This window comes from Muscardinus avellanarius (assembly GCF_963383645.1).
Source record: "Muscardinus avellanarius genome assembly, chromosome: 11".
Lineage (NCBI taxonomy): Eukaryota > Metazoa > Chordata > Mammalia > Rodentia > Gliridae > Muscardinus > Muscardinus avellanarius.
The window spans coordinates 4,381,521-4,399,495 of NC_137797.1; the positions used below are offsets into that span (position 1 = coordinate 4,381,521).

At 62.1% G+C, this 17,975-nt stretch overlaps 1 protein-coding gene across 2 annotated transcripts in view; it reads left to right on the forward strand.

The window, feature by feature from the left end:
* Positions 1–17,644, forward strand: part of WNT7B (Wnt family member 7B) — a gene marked incomplete at both ends in the record, with an annotated part of 41,031 nt that extends 23,387 nt beyond the window's left edge. For both annotated transcript variants that reach the window (XM_080706013.1, XM_080706012.1), the window contains 2 exons: positions 12,176–12,447; positions 17,165–17,644. In XM_080706013.1, coding sequence (XP_080562139.1) covers positions 12,176–12,447; positions 17,165–17,644 — 752 coding nt within the window. The remainder of the gene's footprint in view (positions 1–12,175; positions 12,448–17,164) is intronic.
* Between the last annotated feature and the right edge of the window lie 331 nt (positions 17,645–17,975).

A 17,975-nucleotide genomic window follows, 5' to 3' on the forward strand; every position in this document is an offset into this window, starting at 1 on the left:
TTGCAGCAGACACCAGGGTATCACCTCTACTGCCCGCCCCTCCGCTCAGTCCCGTGGCCGCGCTGGGCCTGCTTCTCTGGTCCACTCCTGCCTTCTCCTCGATAGCCCCCATTACTGGCTTAAACAGGCCATGTCTCGTATTGTTGCCGTCCTCTAGAACCTGTAGTAGCTCCCTACTACCCCGGGGTAAAATCAACAACTTAGCCTGGAGTCTGAGTAGCCGCCTTGCATGCCTCATCCCTGCTTCCCTCCATCCCTTCTAGAAACTACAGCCCCAGCTGCATGTGGCTGGTCCCTCCCCCGAGCAGGCCAGGCCCTCTGTGCGGCCTGTATACAGCCGACTTCTTCCTGGGGGCCCTTGCAAGCCTCCCGGGCCTTCCTCATATCCAGCGACTTCAGCCCTTGACACCCTTGCAGGCCAGCTCAGGCTGCCCGGGCCCGCCCCAGAGGAAGAGACGTCAGATCCCGTTCAGCGTCCCCTCGGGCTGACCAGGGGACTGGGGCGCTCCTGGCCCTCCCACACCAGTGCCGCCCAGGGGGTCTCAGCCAGGCACAGGTGTCACCTGAAGCTTTCTAGCAGTGGCACCGAGAGTGGTGGGAATGCCAGCGCAGTCTGCAGAGCGCTCTATCCAGCCAGCCTATGGAGAACTTTCCATTGGCCACTGGCACGAAGATGACCAACGAGAATTGGCGTGCCGCTCTCAGCGGCTTTCTGAAGCCCAGGCTGGGTCTCCCTGCCCCCTGCAGCCCCAAGGGAGAGGCCTGCTCTCGGCCAGGAGGGCTCTGGCTGCGGTCCCAGCCGGCCAGGCTCTGAGCTCTGCAGCAGGAAGCCACCTGGGCCCAGAAGGCACCTTCCACTCCCGGCCTCAGCTGCCGGGGGTCACGAGCTGCAAGCAGCTGGTCAGAGGCATGCAGGGTGCCTGGGCACGGGCTGGCGGGGGGCCAGGGCACTGGTGGGAGAGGCCACTCAAGCAGGGCCAATTAATGATTGGCCCTGGAGTAGGTGGCCTGGCCCCCTCCCCCTAAAGAGGCAGAATCCCGCTTCTGCACTCGGGGTATGGCCGCACGGAGCTCCGCATCCTTGTCCTGCCCTGCAGAAGGTCAAGTCCCCACCAGCCCACTTAGAAACCGGCTCCTGCCATGAGCTCCTGGCCAGGCCCTCCAGCCTGTGTCTTCTACTGGCCGAGCTGGGTGTGCGTGTGTCCCCATGCAGCGGTAGTCGCCATGGTGGGGGAAGGGCACATGAGGTGCCTATGTTCCAGGGGGCCCTGTCAGAATCCTGGGGCCCCCAGTGAGGCAGATTCTTTTTTTTTCTTTCTTAGTTGCTACTGGGAATTGAACCCAGGGGCATTCTACCATTGAGTCATACCCCCAACCCTTTTTATTTTTTATTTTGAAACAGGGTCTCACTAAGTTAACTGCAAGCCTTGTGTCTCAGCCTCCCAAGTCCTGGGATCACAGGCCTGCATCACCAGCTCCGGCCCAAGCGAGGCTGTTATTAATGGGCACCATAATCAAGTGTGGGCTTCCTGGAGGGAGTGACCCGGGCTGGCCCAGGAAGCGCAGGAAGGGGGCTCCAGGTGGAGGGAGTGGTGTGTGCCAAGGCCCGGGGGCTGGGAAGCCAGTGGCGTTTTCCTGGACCACAGGACCTCCGAGGGCAACAGAGGACAGCGAGCTGAGGCTGGGAAGGTGGGGGCAGGGAGTGCCGTGAGCCTCAGGAGGGCCGGGGAGGCACGGCAGGGTTCTGAGCAGTCCAGGGCTCTCCTCTGAGCACCCATGCCCTGCAGCCACTGCCCCAGCCCGTCCTGAGCCCAGAGTCCACAGGACCCACCATTCTGGGCCTGGGTCCTGGCCTGGTGCAGGCCCATGGCTCCACCCACTGCCAGAGAATGCGGAGCCCCGCCCATCATGTGCAGGCCACGGACATGACCAGGCATAGGGGCCGCCCCTAATCCGGGCTCACATGAGCGGCCCAGGGCTGGCTCCTGTTTGCTTTGTGGGTGAGCTCCACCTGGGGAGAGCTTCTTGGGTGCCTGCTGGAGCCCCGAGCCCCCTGGCCACACACCAGGGGCCCTGAACTAGAGAGGGAGGATCCAGGGCCATGCTCCTACTCCCCGCCAGGACTTTGCAGACCAGGCCCAGGGGAGGGAGGGCATTATCCCCAGGAAGGGCTGCACTGTGGGCTCTGGTGGCCGGGGAGCACAGAAGGCTGGTGTGTGCGCACAGAGGCGTGCTGTGTATGGACACCTCGGGCTCTAAAGACTCACACCCAGAGAGCACGCCAGACCTCCCTTCAGCCGTACGTGCCCGTGCCGACGCCGCTGGGATGCCCGTGCTAAGCAGAGTGTGGCCACCCGATGGGCACCTGGCGTTCCCACCTCTCTGTGTGGCCGCTAGAAAGTTTCGGGTGACCCTGTCCCCGGCTTGAGCCTTCTGCTGGGCGGCACCTGGTCAGGGCAGAGGGGACGTTTGAACCGGATCTGACACCTCTTCTCTGGGTGCGGTGCTCCGGAGTGGGCCGGGGCAGCCTGAGGGTGAAGGTCATCTGCCAGCTGCTTCCTGGGGACAGTCAGTGTAGGAGTGGGAGGGTAGGCCCGGCATCGGTCCCTCTTGTTGTCCAGCCTGCATGCATTGAGCGCCTGCTGTATGCAGACCAGGACTGTAGGATGCGTAGGGTGAGGAGGCCGCCGGCCGGGTCCTTGTCCTGCCCGAGGCCTGAGGGCCGTGTGTCTTCACCCCATCCACCCCGTCATCCTTCTGCAGCCAGAGGCCAACCTGGGGCAGCAGAACACATGTTTCCGAGGCTCGCGGTCCAGGTAGCCAGCGCTCTTGGACAAGAGGGGCTCGATGGTCAGGGTCACAAAGACTTTCCTAGAGGCAAACCCACCCCACCTGCTCCGGCTTAGGGCGTGAGCAGGCGGCTGACCAGGGAGGTGGCTCTGGAAGTGACCTGGGAGACCCTGTGGACCTTCCTGGGGCCACGGGTGCCTGCGGTGCCTCAGGGCAACCCGCTGGTGCTGTGGACCACCTGGGGGCCTGTCCTCTGGCCCCAGATCCTTTGGCCCCTCAAAGGCATCTGGAGCTCGTCCAAGATGGGAATTGTCACACTCCCTGGAGTGGAGTGGGTGGGGCTGGGGTGCAGGGAGAGCCCACCTGGGCCCACTCTGGCTGTGTGACCTTGAGCGTAGCCTCATGTCCTTGGTTCTTCAGTGTACTGGGAGGTGCTGAGGCTGGATCTCTGCTGGGACTCAGGCTCCCTCCTTAGGATGGGGACAGAAAAGCTCCTGTCTTCACAGCCTGGAGGTCCTTGGGCAAGGGGTCCAGGGCTCTGTGCACCAGCCCGCTGAGGCAGGACACAGGCCACTGGTGGGCAGAGCCCATCTCTTGAGGGAGGGGCAGGACCAGCTGGCCTCAGATGTCTCCTTTACCCCTGTGACTATCTCATGAGCCCCCACCGTGGGCTGGACTCTGTGATAGACATCACTGGACTCAGGTTCCGGGTCCACACATTGCAGATAGGGAGACAGAGGCTCTCCCAAGGCCACACACCACAGGAGCTGGAGATGCTGGCAGTCCTGCCCAGACCCCCTCTACCAGGTCCCACCCTGAGGGCCAGGTGAGGAGGAAGGGGGCTCTGCATCACCACAAACAGGCAGTGCCTGATTTTGCCCCCTCCCTGAATGAGCGAGGGGGCACTCCCGAGGGTGGGGGGGGGGCATAGCCGTGCAGGGAGAGGCTGCTGGCCGCAGGAGAGGCCCCCCAGGAGCGGCCCCGCTGCCTCCTCGCCCGCTGTGTGGCCCGGGGCCCCATGCCCGGCTGGAGCGACCCGCTGCGGGCCGCGGTGTGCGAGGGCCGCCTGGGTCGGAACAAAGGCCCGGGGCGCACGGGCGCCGGCATGTTCAGGCTGGCGTGGCTCTCCAGCCTGTTTATCAGCGGCAGGGAAGGGCTTAGTGTGGAGACTCCGACTCAGCCAGAGCTGGGCGGGCAGGCGGGGCCCGGAGGGATGAGGGACAGGGGACAGAGGACGCGGGGAGGGACGGAGACTGTGGGAAAAATACGCAGAGAAGGCAACTTGCACACAAGTTGTAAACATGCAAACACATATACACACCATATACACCAAACACACAGGTACACATATGCAAATGCACACAGAAGCACACACATACATATGTACATACATGCATGCTTCCATAAATACCATACTCATGTGTGAACACATACATACATACTCACATATGCACATATATACACATCCATGTGTATACACACCCACATATGAACACTCCACACATATCACACATATCCACACATACATATACACAAGTACATGCACACTTACACACATGTACTCATGTGAACACACACATTCATCAATACACACATATACACATGCATGCACATTCACAAACACCCATGTGCAAACATACATGTTTATACTCGCACATGTAAATACATGTATACATATATTCACATATAGACACGCCCACACCCACACATATACCCATGTGTGACCACACACATGCACACTTATGCACATGTACATGGGCACACACGTGCAGGCCTTCTCCCACCACTGTCCCCCCCCAGCAGAATTGGGCTACACGGGCTGGTGACAGCACTGCCTGTACACAGGTCACTGTGTCCTCTGTCACCTGCAGAGGGCCTTGCATCCACTCACCCTGGAGGGCCCTGTATCCATCCATTAACCTGAGAAGGCCCTGCGTCCACTCACCCCAGAAGGCCCTGAATCCACTCACCCCAGAGGGCCCTGCGTCCACTCACCCCAGAGGGCCCTGAATCCACTCACCCCGGAGGGCCCTGCGTCCACTCACCCCAGAGGGCCCTGCGAGCTGGTGCGGTGTCGCCCCCTCCGCCAAGCAGCGCAGAAGCAGGTGTGTGCTGCAGGCCCGCCGGCCCCGCCCTCAGCGCGCATGCCCAGTGGGCTTGGCCAGGGTCGGGCAGCATGAGCCTGGTTCGGCGGGCTGGCTGGGGAGGTGGCAGGCAAGGCCAGGTGTGCCTCCCCTGCTGTCCCTGATGCCTGAAGCTCTCCGCGGCCAAGGCCACCCTCGACCACCCCAAACTTGGAGCCGCCTCCCGCAGCCCCAGCCCCACGTGGGGAGTCCTTCTAGACCCCCCTCTGCAAGCCCCATCATCCAGTCTACCCACTCATCCCCCTGGCTGCGCCCTCGGACTGTGTCCCAGGCCTGGCCGCTGGCCACCTCCACCTGGCTCCTCGGGTCTCCTCACTGTTGCCCAGCACGTTGTTTGGCCAGAGGTTCCCTGGGGCATGTGTGTGCATGTGTGTGCATGCGCATGTGACTAGGAATTGGACCCAGGAGCATTCAGCCTCTGAGTTACACCCCCAACCCTATTTTCTTTTTTTTAAGTACTGGGGATGGAACCCAGGGGCATTCTACCTTCGAGCTACACCCCCAGCCCAATTTTTTATTCTTTATTTTGAAACGGGGCCTCACTAAGTAGCTGAGGCTGACCGTGAACCGCCATCCTCCTGTCTCAGCCTCCTGAATGCTGGGATTATAAGTGTGTGCCACCATGCCCGGCTCTTTTTTTTCTTTTTAACGGGGTCTCTCACTAAGTTACTGAGGCTGGCCTCTAACCTGCCGTCCTCTTGTGTCAGCCTCCCAAGTGGCACATGCCACTCGCCTGACTCAGGGGCCTCCTAAGCAGTAGCCTGGGTGTCGGGGTAACACCCTCACTTGCCCTTTTTTTTTTTTTTTTTTTTGGTGGTGGTACTGAGGGTGGAACCCAGAGGCTTTCTACCTCCAGGCTATACTCCCAGACCTTTTTTAAAAAATATATATTTTATTTGGAAACAGGGTCTCACTAAGCTGCTGAGAGCCTCACTAAGTAGCTGAGGCTGGCTTCGAACCTGCGTGATCCTCCTGTCTCAGCCTCCCAAGCACGGGGATTACAAGCGTGCGCCTCCACACCCAGCTTCGCCCTATCTTCTTAGCCCAGGGTCTCCCATGGTGCCTAACAGCAACACCCCTTCACCTCTACTGCTCTGTGCTGCTGGGCCACACAGGGCCCTGTGTTTAAGCCTCGAGGGGTCCCTCACCTCCCCGGGTGGCTGCAGCTGACTGCTCCACACCCTTCCTGTCCCTGGGTGTTGTGGACCTTTCCTTTGCCCTGCCGTGACATGAACCGGCACCTCGTGGTTTTGGTTAGCATCTCCTCGGCGGCCAGCCCCAACGTGCATCTCTTTCAGCGCTTACTGGCCTCATTTATACCTTTTTTTTTTTTTTTTAAGAAATGCCTGTTTAGACCCTTGGCTCATGTTTATGGTTGTTTGCCTTTTGGTGGTTGGGTTGTAAACAAGGCCATTGTTTTAGAGAGGGGCAGATGTGAGCTGGCCGAGAGGAGGGCGGGTTGATCTGTGCTGGCGGCGGGTGTGGGCTGCTCACGCGCGGGAAACGCATTCGGCCCAGGCTCATGTGCCTGGGGCACACACAGAGCACACACACAATGCCCCTACGTGTGCAGGCCATGGAGACCGTGTATGTCACATGTGTGGGCAGAAAGCTTGGGCTAGCCGCCTCTAGGACGGTGTGACCCTCTTGCCACACTGCACTTACTGATCTCCTTTTGCAGGTGGGGAGAAAAGGACGCAGAAGGGACCCTAGACTAGTACACGGCCACCCAACTGGCCACTTTGAGGATTCAGGCTTGAATTCAAGGAGTCAGAATCTGACATCCCCGCCCCGACCTTCCAGAAGGGCCCTGGGGCCCTCTCTGGCTCTGAGCATTTGCTCTCACCTCAGCCGCGCCAGGACCCACTTCCTGAGCTGCTGTGTGGCTTTGGTCAATGTGCGCCCCTCTCTGGGCCTCAGTCCCCTCGCTGTGGACAGGAAGTGGCACTGGACAGTCCTGGAGGCCCTCCTCTGTACCAAGGTTTCTGCTTCCCGGGTCCCCTTCCAAGAGAGAACCGGGGCCCTCGCCACCCTGCCTCCCCTGCAGATAGTCACAGTGAGCTCAGATACAGCCTCCAGAGCTTTCCCAAACTGTCCTGCCACCTCCTGTGGACACGAGGCAGTGGCTGGCAGCTTTGAGTGGTGGGGAGCACCAGCCAGGGCCTGGGAGGTGGGCTCGGCCCCACCACGGTCCTGGGGAGGGAGGCCCTGATTTGCTGATCCCACTTTGCCAGCAGGCATGCCGGTTCTTCTAGAAGCTGCTCACAGAGCTCTTCCAAGGTCCCCAGTAGAGTTCTCCTTGGACTCAGGGTGAGGGATGACAGGGTTGAGAGGGGCCCCCTTGCCCCGGTGCTGGGCTGGGCAGGCCTTGTGGACCCATGCCATAGGAGAGGCCTGCCCATGCCGGCTAGGGCCTGGTGCTCAGCGGGCTCCAGGAGGTCTAGAATTTGAATTATCTAAAGGCCAATGCTGAATCAGATGGTGTCTGGTGACCTGGGCAAGTTTCTGTCCCGGCGGCCTCAGTTTACCCACATAACCATAGTCCCAGGACTCCGCTGCTCTAATCCTCTGGATTTGTCCAGAACGTGTGTGGTAGGGCTGACAGGCTGGCCCTTGGAGGGGGCTGTTTTCAGCACCGACAGCTGCCCGGGCCTGTCCAGGAGTCCCATGCTATGTCCATGGTCAGTTCTGGCCTCTCACCGTGGTGGTGGACAGCACCATTTGTCCTGCTCGCTCTCAGAGCTTGTTCCTGGAGCCAGAGGCCAGGCGGGGCTCGTGGGCCTCACCAGGTGAACAGCTGCACAGGCTCCAAGAGGCTGGCGGCTTGCCTGGGGCCACAGGGTGGGTGGAGGCTCCAGGTCCAGTGCTCTCTTCAGCAAAAACCTCAGGCTAACGGTGCTTGCCTGGACCTGCCAGGGTGCCAGAGCATTGGACAGTGCACCCTCAGGGACTAACGGGACCTGAAAACTACCCAGAGACCCCTAAGAACTAGGGAGAACAGGGGTGGGGGGCAAGGTGTGGTCTCCTCGCCTGTCAGCAGCTCCCTGGGACACTGCCGTGGGCTCCCACGCCGAGGGGCAGGTCTGCACTGGGGTAGGCTCTGGCTCCCTGGGGCCCAGGAACCCCCAGGACAGCTGATGGCCTCCGACCATTCATGGCGCCTTTGGGCTCCTCTCCCCCCTCCCCTCACCAGCCCATCACCACGAAGCGAGCCACCTCCCACCTCAGGCTCCATCCTCCGGTCTGTGAGGTGGATCTAGCTAAAACCACCTGTTTGGTGGTGAGGTGCACAGCCTCCGTTCTGCTCCTGCGGGGGGGGGGGGTAGCGCTGGGTGGGGTGCACAAGAAACCAGGCGTGGACCGCGTGGGCCCCGTCCGCTGCTCTGGCAGCCTAAGGAAAGCCCCAGAGGAGGGTGTGCGTGCCTTGAGGGCATTGGAGGGCAGACGTGTCCCAGCTGCACCCAGAGCCTGGGGCAGGGGATGTGAGCTGACACTCTAGGCAGAGTATGCTGCTGCCCACCGAGGCTGGAACCTACGAGGTTCCTTTGAGCAGCGACAGTCACTGCCCCACCCACGGTGGGGCTAGATATTTAGCTGGGCCACGCTGGGCTGCAGGGAGCCGTGAGCCGGGGCCGTGGGCTCAGGCCTAAGGTCTCTGGGGGACCAGCCCAGGGTGCCAGAAGTTATCGCAGGGGCCTGTGAAGCCAGGTGCACTGGGCCAGGCTGTCTGCACCTGGTTCTAGACCCCAGCCATTGCTGGCTCTCAGCCTAGGCCGGGAGTGATTCTAGGAGGGAGGGTCCCATCCTGGCCATTTTCCCCATGGGTCCAGTGTGGCCTGGGGCGCGCAGTCACGCTCTCTGAGCAGCAGCCCAGTCTGTGAGAGGAGCCCAGGCAGGAGAGCGAAGGAGACACCTGTGGCCTGCCAGGCCGCGGGACCCTCGCCCCGGACAGCGCCTCTGCCTAACGCCGCTGCTGTCGATTCTCCCCAAAGGACAACTTCTTGTTCACCCCCTCCCTCGTCTCCATGGTGAGAGACCAGAGGGCTTGGCTCATTAAAACCAAATAAAAAAGGAATTAGCGGGAGTGGCAGCCCGATGAGTAGCTGGTGAGTAACCAGGTCTGCGCTTGGTGTGGGCACAGCCAGGTGAGGGCAGAGACCCAGCAGGGGCGCCAGGGAGGGCTTGGGAACCGGCCTTGAAGTGTGGGGCCTGGCCGATCTTCAGGAGAGAACCCCTCTGGAGTGCCCTGCCCCACCTGGCAGCCTCTGTGGCTGGGAGGAGTTGAATGGTCAGAGCAGCTGCTTCCCGCCTCCGAGGGGTCACCCTCCTCTGCCCTCACCTAGGGACTCTGGTCGCACTGGCCTCTTCCATACATGCACAAGTGGGGGGTTTCTGGCCTCTCTCCTGGGTCCAAGCCCACCAGGAGGCCAGCCTGGCTTTCGCAGATCCCCACCTAGCATCCACCTGCTTGCCAACCCCTCCCTTCTCAGGCCCACGCACTGTCCAAATGCCAAGCCTTCTCCCCGGGGTCCTCCATACCCCTGCCTCGTCTCTGCCAGCCCCGGGTCTCGTGGCTCCAGAGGGGCCAGGCGGGGGGTGGGGGGCAGAACGGCTCCCAGTGACCTGCACCCAGGCCCTAAGCCCCTCCCTGGCCTTTCTGGGCTTTGAGCCATGGCCTGTGAAGGTCCTGCGCCAGCTGCTAACGCCTCATTTTGTAACCACCCCGTGCCTCAGTCTCCCCACCTGTAAAATGGCAGTGGCAGTGAGACCCGCCTCTGCGGTCATCGTGACTTATGTAAGATGTGGGTGAAGGGCTGAGGGTTTCTGGCCCTCGGTGAGAGACTCGGGGGACTTACGTAGATGGCGTGCGCTCTGTCATGCCTGCTCCGGGGTCCAGCCAGTGCCTGCCAGTGCTGCGATGACCCCAGTCTCCAGCCCCTGTGTGCAGCGACCTCGCCCAGCAATCTCATGTCAGTCCTTGGGCCGCTGCTGGGCCACTGCTGGGAGTGTGCCTGCCCCCCAGTCCACAACACAGAATACACCACACACACAAGACCGTAAACACACAGAGACATAGTGCATACATATCACAAACATGCCACACACACACACACACACACACATGCTTCGTACACATACTGTGCACACACACTCACAGGAGCTGATCCACACTCCTCATGAAAACTCTACTCATGTGTCTTGACCCGACCATGCAAGGCCGGCGGGGGAATCCCTGTTCCCTGCAGAGCCCCTCCCTGCGACCCCACCCCGATCGGCAATGAGCGCCTGGGCTCCCTGGGCAGCAGCCAGCAGGCCCTCCTGGACCTGGGACCCACAGGAGCCCCAAATGCCCTCTTTGGACTGGGCTGCCTAGCAGATCTTCTTCGCCTGGTTTAGCCCCAGGGATGTGATTTGGCGTTCTCCCCTGTCCTGTTTGTCTGGGGATCCCGGGAAGTACCTGAGAGCACAGGCACCTGGGGTTCCTCCCAGCTCCTCAAAAGGTAGTGCCAGCCAGCACGGGGCGTTTGGAGCCTCATCCGTACTGAGATGATTTCCTGAGGAGCAGAGCACCGGCCTGGGACAGTGGGGCCCGCGCTTGACTTGACTCTTGGCTTTTCTTGGCCTGTGGGTATGCTGGTGCCAGAGGAGGCAGGCACGGGGTCGTGCTGCCCTGCCTCCTGGGTTCCAGCCATCCCCTTCCGTGTCTGACCCTGCTGCCTGTGGATAAGAAGACAGAGCGTCTTTTGCCCTCTGGAGCTCTCCTGGGACCATTCATGAGCCTGCTCAGTGCCCATGAATGGGCAGGGGTAGAAACTTGGAGATATGAGGCCCAGGCTTGGGCAAGGCCAGAGGGACCGGTGAGACGGTGGCTGGACAGAAGGAATCAAGGGCTGTGGAGAGGAAGGAAGAAATTAGAGCCAGCCCCATCCACCCGAGGGGCCTTTGGACCCAGGTGGCACCAGGAAAGTGCCTTGTGTCTGGTTAGGCAGGTGGAAGGTGTGCCCAGGGTATCTGCAGCTAGGGCTCCCTTCTGGCTCAGCCTGGGAAGGCTACCTGGAGGAGGAGGCACTGGACCCGGATCTTGGAAGACCTTCAGGATTTGGGTATGGAGGGGAAGGGAATTTCACCCCAAAGACCAGGAAGCCGGCACCAAGACGGATTGAGCCATGGTTCCGGGCAGAGGATGAAGATAGCGGCTGGGGAAGCCAGCCAGGCATCGGCAGGGGAGGGTGGAGGGCTGCCGGCAGAGAGGAGCCAGGGAAGGTGCTGGGGAGACTGAACTCGGAAGGACCCAGCTGGGGAAGGGAGGTGGTGGTCCAAGGAGCCCCCGGGGCCCCTGGGCCGGGCAGGGGTACAGGCAGGAGAGGGGACACTCAGTAGCCAGGGCCTTGGGATGGACTGGAGGAGCACAAGCCGGGCGTGGTGGCGCACACTTGTAATCCCAGCATTCGGGAGGCTGAGACTGAGACGGGAGGATCCGGGTTCGCAGCCAGCCTCAGCTACTTAGTGAGGCCCTTTGCAACTCAGTGAGACCTTATTTCAAAATAAAGAATAGAGCCGGGCGTGGTGGCGCACGCTTGTAATCCCCGCACTTGGGAGGCAGAGACAGGAGGATCGCGCAGGTTCGAAGCCAGCCACGCTGGCTTAAGAGACCCTGTATCCAAATAAAAATATAAAAAATAGGTCTGGGAGTGTAGCCCGGAGGTAGAAGGGCTTCCCAGGAACCCCAGTACCACCAAAAAAAAAAAAAAAAAAAAAAAAAAGAATGAAAACATCGGGCTGGGGTGTAGCTCAGAGGTAGAGTGATTCCATTCAGTCCCCTGGGTTCCATCCCTAGTATCACAAAAAGGAGAGGGGGGCAGCACCGAGAGCCCGGGGGGGGGGGGGCTCCTGGCTGGGTGGGGAGCCCCCGGGGCAAGCTCGGCCCGAAGGCCGGCTTCTGTCTTCTGTGCATCGTGGTCCCCAAGGGTTCCACAGGAGCAGCTGCTGGGAGTGGGCAGAGCCGGAGCCTCGTGGGTCCCTGCTACTCAGCCCCAGGCCAGAGAGCTCCGGGGAGCAGAGGGAGCCGACAAGAGGTTACGGGCTGGCCTGAGGACCACAGCATACACTGAGTGCTTGCTGTATGCCAAGCACTGGGTTCTGCCGGAAACCAGGAGAAGGAGGTCACAGCCAGGGTCACACAGCACGCAGTCCCGGGCCGCCCAGCCGCAGGGCCTCACCGTGCACGTCTCTCCCCACAGGGAGCCGTGAGGCCGCCTTCACCTACGCCATCACGGCCGCCGGTGTGGCCCACGCTGTCACAGCTGCCTGCAGCCAGGGCAACCTGAGCAACTGTGGCTGCGACCGGGAGAAGCAGGGCTACTACAACCAGGCGGAGGGCTGGAAGTGGGGCGGCTGCTCCGCCGACGTGCGCTATGGCATCGACTTCTCCCGGCGCTTCGTGGATGCCCGCGAGATCAAGAAGAACGCCCGGCGCCTCATGAACCTGCACAACAATGAAGCGGGCAGGAAGGTGGGTGCGCGCGACCCCCAGCTCTCACCGGAGCCTCCAGCGGGCCTCGGAGCGTGCTCGTGGCCCGGGGGAGCTGGCGGGCGTAGCAGCTGTCCTAGCCGGGGACCCATGAGCAGTGGAGGCCCAGGCCTCGGCCCCCGCCTCCCTGCCTTGGGTGGCAGGAAGGGACATCTGAGGCTCACAGCCAGCCTCGTGCATGGGGAGGGTGGGCAGGGGCGACCGTGGAGGAAATGCAAGCTGGGACGCAGTGGGGAAGAAGTCAGGGTGAGCCCCACTGGCGCAGGGAGATGAGGGCCCCAGATACAGGGCTGGGAGGAGCAACCGCCTCGGCGGCAAGATGGCCCGAGATAGGGCGGCCAGCCAAGCAGAACGCCTCCCAGGCAGGCGCGCTGGCCTGGGGCTGCACCTCAGGCAGCAGGGCCTGAAGGGCTTCTCGGGCCTGGGACAGACTTACCTTTCCAGGAGAAGAGGAACCCTCTATCCCAGGAGCGTAGCTAGATCACTCTGTCATTCGCTCAACAAACACTTCCTGCTTGCATTGTGCTGGGCACCAGGCTGGCCACAGGCAGAGAGGATTCTACTTAAGGTGTCCAGGGACCACACCCCGGGGTGCGAGGGCCCAGAGCTTGTGGAGGCGGTGGAAGGTGCCTGGACGAGGCAACTTCACAGAGCGGGGGTAGGGAGCAGCTGCAGATGGCCAGTCTGGGGGAGCACAGGGCTGGGCGGCTGGGCCGGGGAGGTAAGCTGGGTTAGCACGGAGCAGGCTTTGACTCTGAAGTGGAGGATGCCGGCAGCAGGTAACTTCAGCTGCAGGTAGCTGTCACCTGGATGAACAGATGCACAAGCAAAGGGTAACACAGCGTGGCCCCAGAGGCCTCGCAGACAGGGGAGCCACCCTGGAGGGCAGAGCAGGGTGTGTGTGGCCTGGAGGTATCCTGGAGGGCCTCCCGGAGGAGATGAGAGCACCTTTGAGCTCTGCTGGAGCTGAGCCTCTGAGCAGACAGGAGGTATGAGGAAGGGAGGTTTCGGTGTGGATGAGGGAGATGGGGCATGTCCCTGCAGCTGCCAGGCCAAGGGGACGAGGACTGAGGGCCTTGCCTATTGGGAGGGGGCTGGACGCCGGGAACTGACCGGAAGAAGGGATTGTGGGGGAGGCAGGGCAGCCCAGGAAAGGGCTCTGAGTCAGGGTTCTCAGGACGGTGTTGTCCCCTGCCGCCCAGGAGGACCGGTCGACGCCATCCTGCCCGGGAGGTACACGTGTCACCTCCCTTCTCCGCTGCCCCTCAGCAGCACTCATGGATGTAGCACTTAGAAAAGGCCAAGGGTGGTGGCCTCGGGGTGGCCCTCGGGGCTGGGGTCCTCCTCCCAGCAGCATGGTGCTTACCCTAGTGGCTCCTCTGGGTTCCCAGAAGACCCCAGGCCAGACCTTCACAGGGGCCCCGGTGGCCGCAACCCCCATCATAGCGGCCCTGTTTGCGCTGAGCAGGACCACATGGGCAGCGGGTGAGGAGACGATGACCCGCAGAGGACCACAGCTAAAAAGGACCATGGCCAGAGTACCACAGCCCAAAAGTACTGCGTCCAGAGTACCATGGCCCAAGTATCATGGCCAGTGCTTGCAGCCACAGTTACTTTATCTGCTACTTGTGGAGTGGATGTCAGAGACCAGGTGTGGGTAGAGCCGAGAGGCCAGGTCCTTCCTGCCTCACCAGGGCTCTGGTGGCTCCTGATGGCCCATGACTCTCCTCTTAACTGCACCTCTCCAGTTGCCGCCTCTGTCTCTGTGGCCTCTCTTGGTCCAGCTTCTCTTCTGTCTCTTACCCTCATATTGGACTTCGGGGCCCCTCATCCAAGATGATCACACCTCCATCCTTCCCTTAGTTACCTCTGCAAAGATCCTATTCAGGAGGTCACCCCTGAGGTTCCAGGGGACATAAATTGGGGAGGGGGAACCATCAATCCACCATACTGGTCACCACCCAGGCTGCACAGGCCCGGGCTGGTATCCCTGGGCGGCTCAGGTCAGATGGGCTGCTCATGGGAGCTGGCCTGCCACGGGCTCCCACGAGCCCCACACCCACTGGGCCTTCTCAGCCCCCTTGTAGGCCGGGTGGCCTTTAGCGAGCAGTACCCGGTACCTGGGCAGGGAGCTCTCCGACCGTCCCCTGAGGCTGAGCCTTTGCAGACAAGCACAGGCTATGCTGGGGGCTGGGGGTCTGTGCCCCCGCCAGCTGGACCTGCCTGACCAGCTCTGGGCACAGCCTTTGTCTGCCCTGGGGTCCTGCAGGGTGGGCAATCATTCCCACTGTATGGATGGGAACCTGAGGTCACGGGATGCCCGGAGCCACAGGACTGTTCCCCCACACGCACGCTCCCAGTCCACACCGTGGGCCCCGCATCAGAGAGAAGCTGGCCAGGGCGCATGCCCGGGTGGAGCGTCTAGACAGCCCTGCGGTGGGGGGCAGACCCGGGCGGGCCCTGCCTTGGCCTCCGCTCCTTGGGTGGGACCAGCTCCTCTGCGGCCTCCACGCAGGTCCCTGTGCCCTGAGGTCCCAGGGGCCGTTGGCAGTCCTCGCTGCGGCTGACGGTCAGGGCGCAGGAGGAAGGGCACATCCTTGAACCTGTGATCACTTCCCCACAAGGCTCAGGTCCAGGGACCAGCCAGGCGAGGACCAGACCCTTGCTCTGCAGACACCTACCCGCTGGGCCTCCTTGGCCATGGGCACCAGCAAGGCTGCACTGCGTCCGGGTGTCCCCATGGCAGGAGGGCACAGCCTGTCTGGCCCTGACAAGGGCCAGGAGGTAGAGCCTGGGCTAGGGGGCAGGCCGCGGCAGGGACACCAGGTAGCAGTTAGAGCCTGACCACCACCCCGAGCCAGCTCTGGCCTGCATGTCCCTCCAGGCCTCCGGGCATCTGAGGCAGGCCATCTTGAGAGATGGGATCGCTGAGAGGGCACAGCTCTGGGATGGTGCTGGCCAGAGGGCGTCCCCAGGAGGCAGCAGGACCAGGATGGGAGCCCAGGCGCAGGAGGCTGGTGAAGAAAGGGGCGGATTCCAGCAAAGATGGCCTCTGGGGTGGAGAGGGGCTACAGGAGAAGGCTGAAGAAGGTCCCAGACACGCTTTCCCCTGGGACCACCTCCCCCAGACTCTCTATCCTCCTGGCCCTGTGCCTTCTACCCAGCACCCAGACACCCCTTGGCCACTCTGAGCCCTGAGATTCCAAAATGTCCTAAACCTGTCCCCTCTCCCTGCCATGGGACACCCGGGCCCTTCCCTCTCTCCCTGTGGGGTACCAGCCACCCCTCCCCAGGCGCCCCAGCCTTGGCCCAGGACCACATTCACTCAGACACCCCACAACTCTAGGCCACTAGCCCAGGGCCACCCCACGCCCACCCACGACACATTTGAGCCCCATCCCTCCCAGGCTTGCTGGTCGGTGGTCCTCCAGACCCTGGCTCATTCTGAGCCCCTCTCAGAACTCACTATCTATCTAGTGGGCTTCTACTCACCCTCCAACACCCACTGTAGAGTTCGCCTCCTCCAGAAAGCCCCCTAGGCACCATCACCCACAGGGTGGGCTCTCCAGGGCTCTCACAGCCTCTGCGAGCGGTGTATCGCTTCCCTTCTGTTTCCTGCTCTGGACTGTGAGCCCCAGAGGAGCCAGACCAAGGAACAGTGGCCATCTCAGTGAGGTCCATCCTCCCTCCTTCCCACCCTCCTTCTCCCTACTTCCTTCCTTCTTTCTTTTATTCACTCGTTCACTTATTCATTTGCTGGAAGACTTCTTGCCTGGGGCAGAGCTGAGGACCTAGGACAGGCAGCCCTGGCAGGGTGTACGGCCTGGGGGCAGGGGTGGCCAAGCCCCTGTGGGGCCGGGCTCCCAGGTAGGCCTGCGCAGTCTGACAGCTGACAAATGGCCCTTCTGCAGCCTCGGGGCGGCAGCTAATGATTCCCCATCTTTAATCAGGCCCGGCTGGCAGGGCCCTTTCGATCCGAGTAAATGAATACCTGGGGTCAGGGCTGGCTCTGGGAATCAGCCTTCCGGGGCCGCCAAGGGAGGCCCAAGGAAAACACAGGGCTGCACCAGTGCAGGGCCCTGCTGGAGCTGGGGAGAAAGAACAACAACCACCAGCCGGCCGTTGGCTTCCCAGCAGCCAGCACACCCAGGCCCCCGACCCATGCCCCCGCCTGGCCCGCCCCTGGTCCTGCACGGAGCTGCATGGGCACACCGGGCCTTCATTAAGTAGCCGTTGGCTAAGCCTCCGCCGCGTGTGAGCCCCTGCACCCGGCACAAGGGCAGGAGCGGGCAAAAAGGGGCTGGGGACCCACACTTATTAAGCACCTTCTGCCGACGGGCCACCCCCGGCGCCAGCTTCACGGGCTCCAAGTGGCTGAGCTCCTGAACCTCTGTTTCCTCATGAATCCTCTGATGTAAACCAGGGCTCCTGGAAGGGCTTTGAGGATTTAACCACATGTATTTGATGAGTGTACACCAGGCTAGAGTCCACCTGCAACTCCCTGCGCATAGGGTCCTATTCCAGCAGCCCATTTAAGGGCTGAGGAAACTGAGGCTCGGAGAGGGGTTGACACTTGCTGGTGGTCACGCAGCGGGACAGAGAGGAGCCAGCTCTGGGATGGGACTGGAGTTGGGGAGGGGATCCGGGCCGGCACCCAGTCCCCACCACCCCTGCTGAGCAGCCGCCGTGTCGCCCGCAGGTTCTGGAGGACCGCATGAAGCTGGAGTGCAAGTGCCATGGAGTGTCGGGCTCGTGCACCACCAAGACCTGCTGGACCACGCTGCCCAAGTTCCGCGAGGTGGGCCACCTGCTCAAGGAGAAGTACAACGCCGCCGTGCAGGTGGAAGTGGTGCGCGCCAGCCGCCTGCGGCAGCCCACCTTCCTGCGCATCAAGCAGCTGCGGAGCTACCAGAAGCCCATGGAGACAGACCTGGTGTACATCGAGAAGTCGCCCAACTACTGCGAAGAGGACGCGGCCACCGGCAGCGTGGGCACGCAGGGCCGCCTGTGCAACCGCACCTCGCCGGGCGCGGACGGCTGCGACACCATGTGCTGCGGCCGCGGCTACAACACTCACCAGTACACCAAGGTGTGGCAGTGTAACTGCAAGTTCCACTGGTGCTGTTTCGTCAAGTGCAACACGTGCAGCGAGCGCACCGAGGTCTTCACCTGCAAGTGAGGCGCGCCCGGGCCCCGCCCCGCCAGGCCCCGCCCCGCGGCCCGGCCACGCCCACCGCCGCTGCGGGAAGCGAACCTCACCTTGTGCACCCATCCCAGAGGACCAAGCGGCGACCAGGCGGGCCTCCTCCCCGCCTGCGGCTGGACGCAGACAGGCCGTGTGGGCCGGTGGCTCTCAAGACTGTCTCCCTGGCCGTGACCCCCGCTGGGCCCCGGGCAGTGTGGACAGATGTTGACAAGATTATTTATGTTTTCTTAGCATCGGAAGAGGATTCTCAGCACTAACGAACATATAGCCAGTCCTAATTCTGTACTCCGTGTGGGCCTGTCCC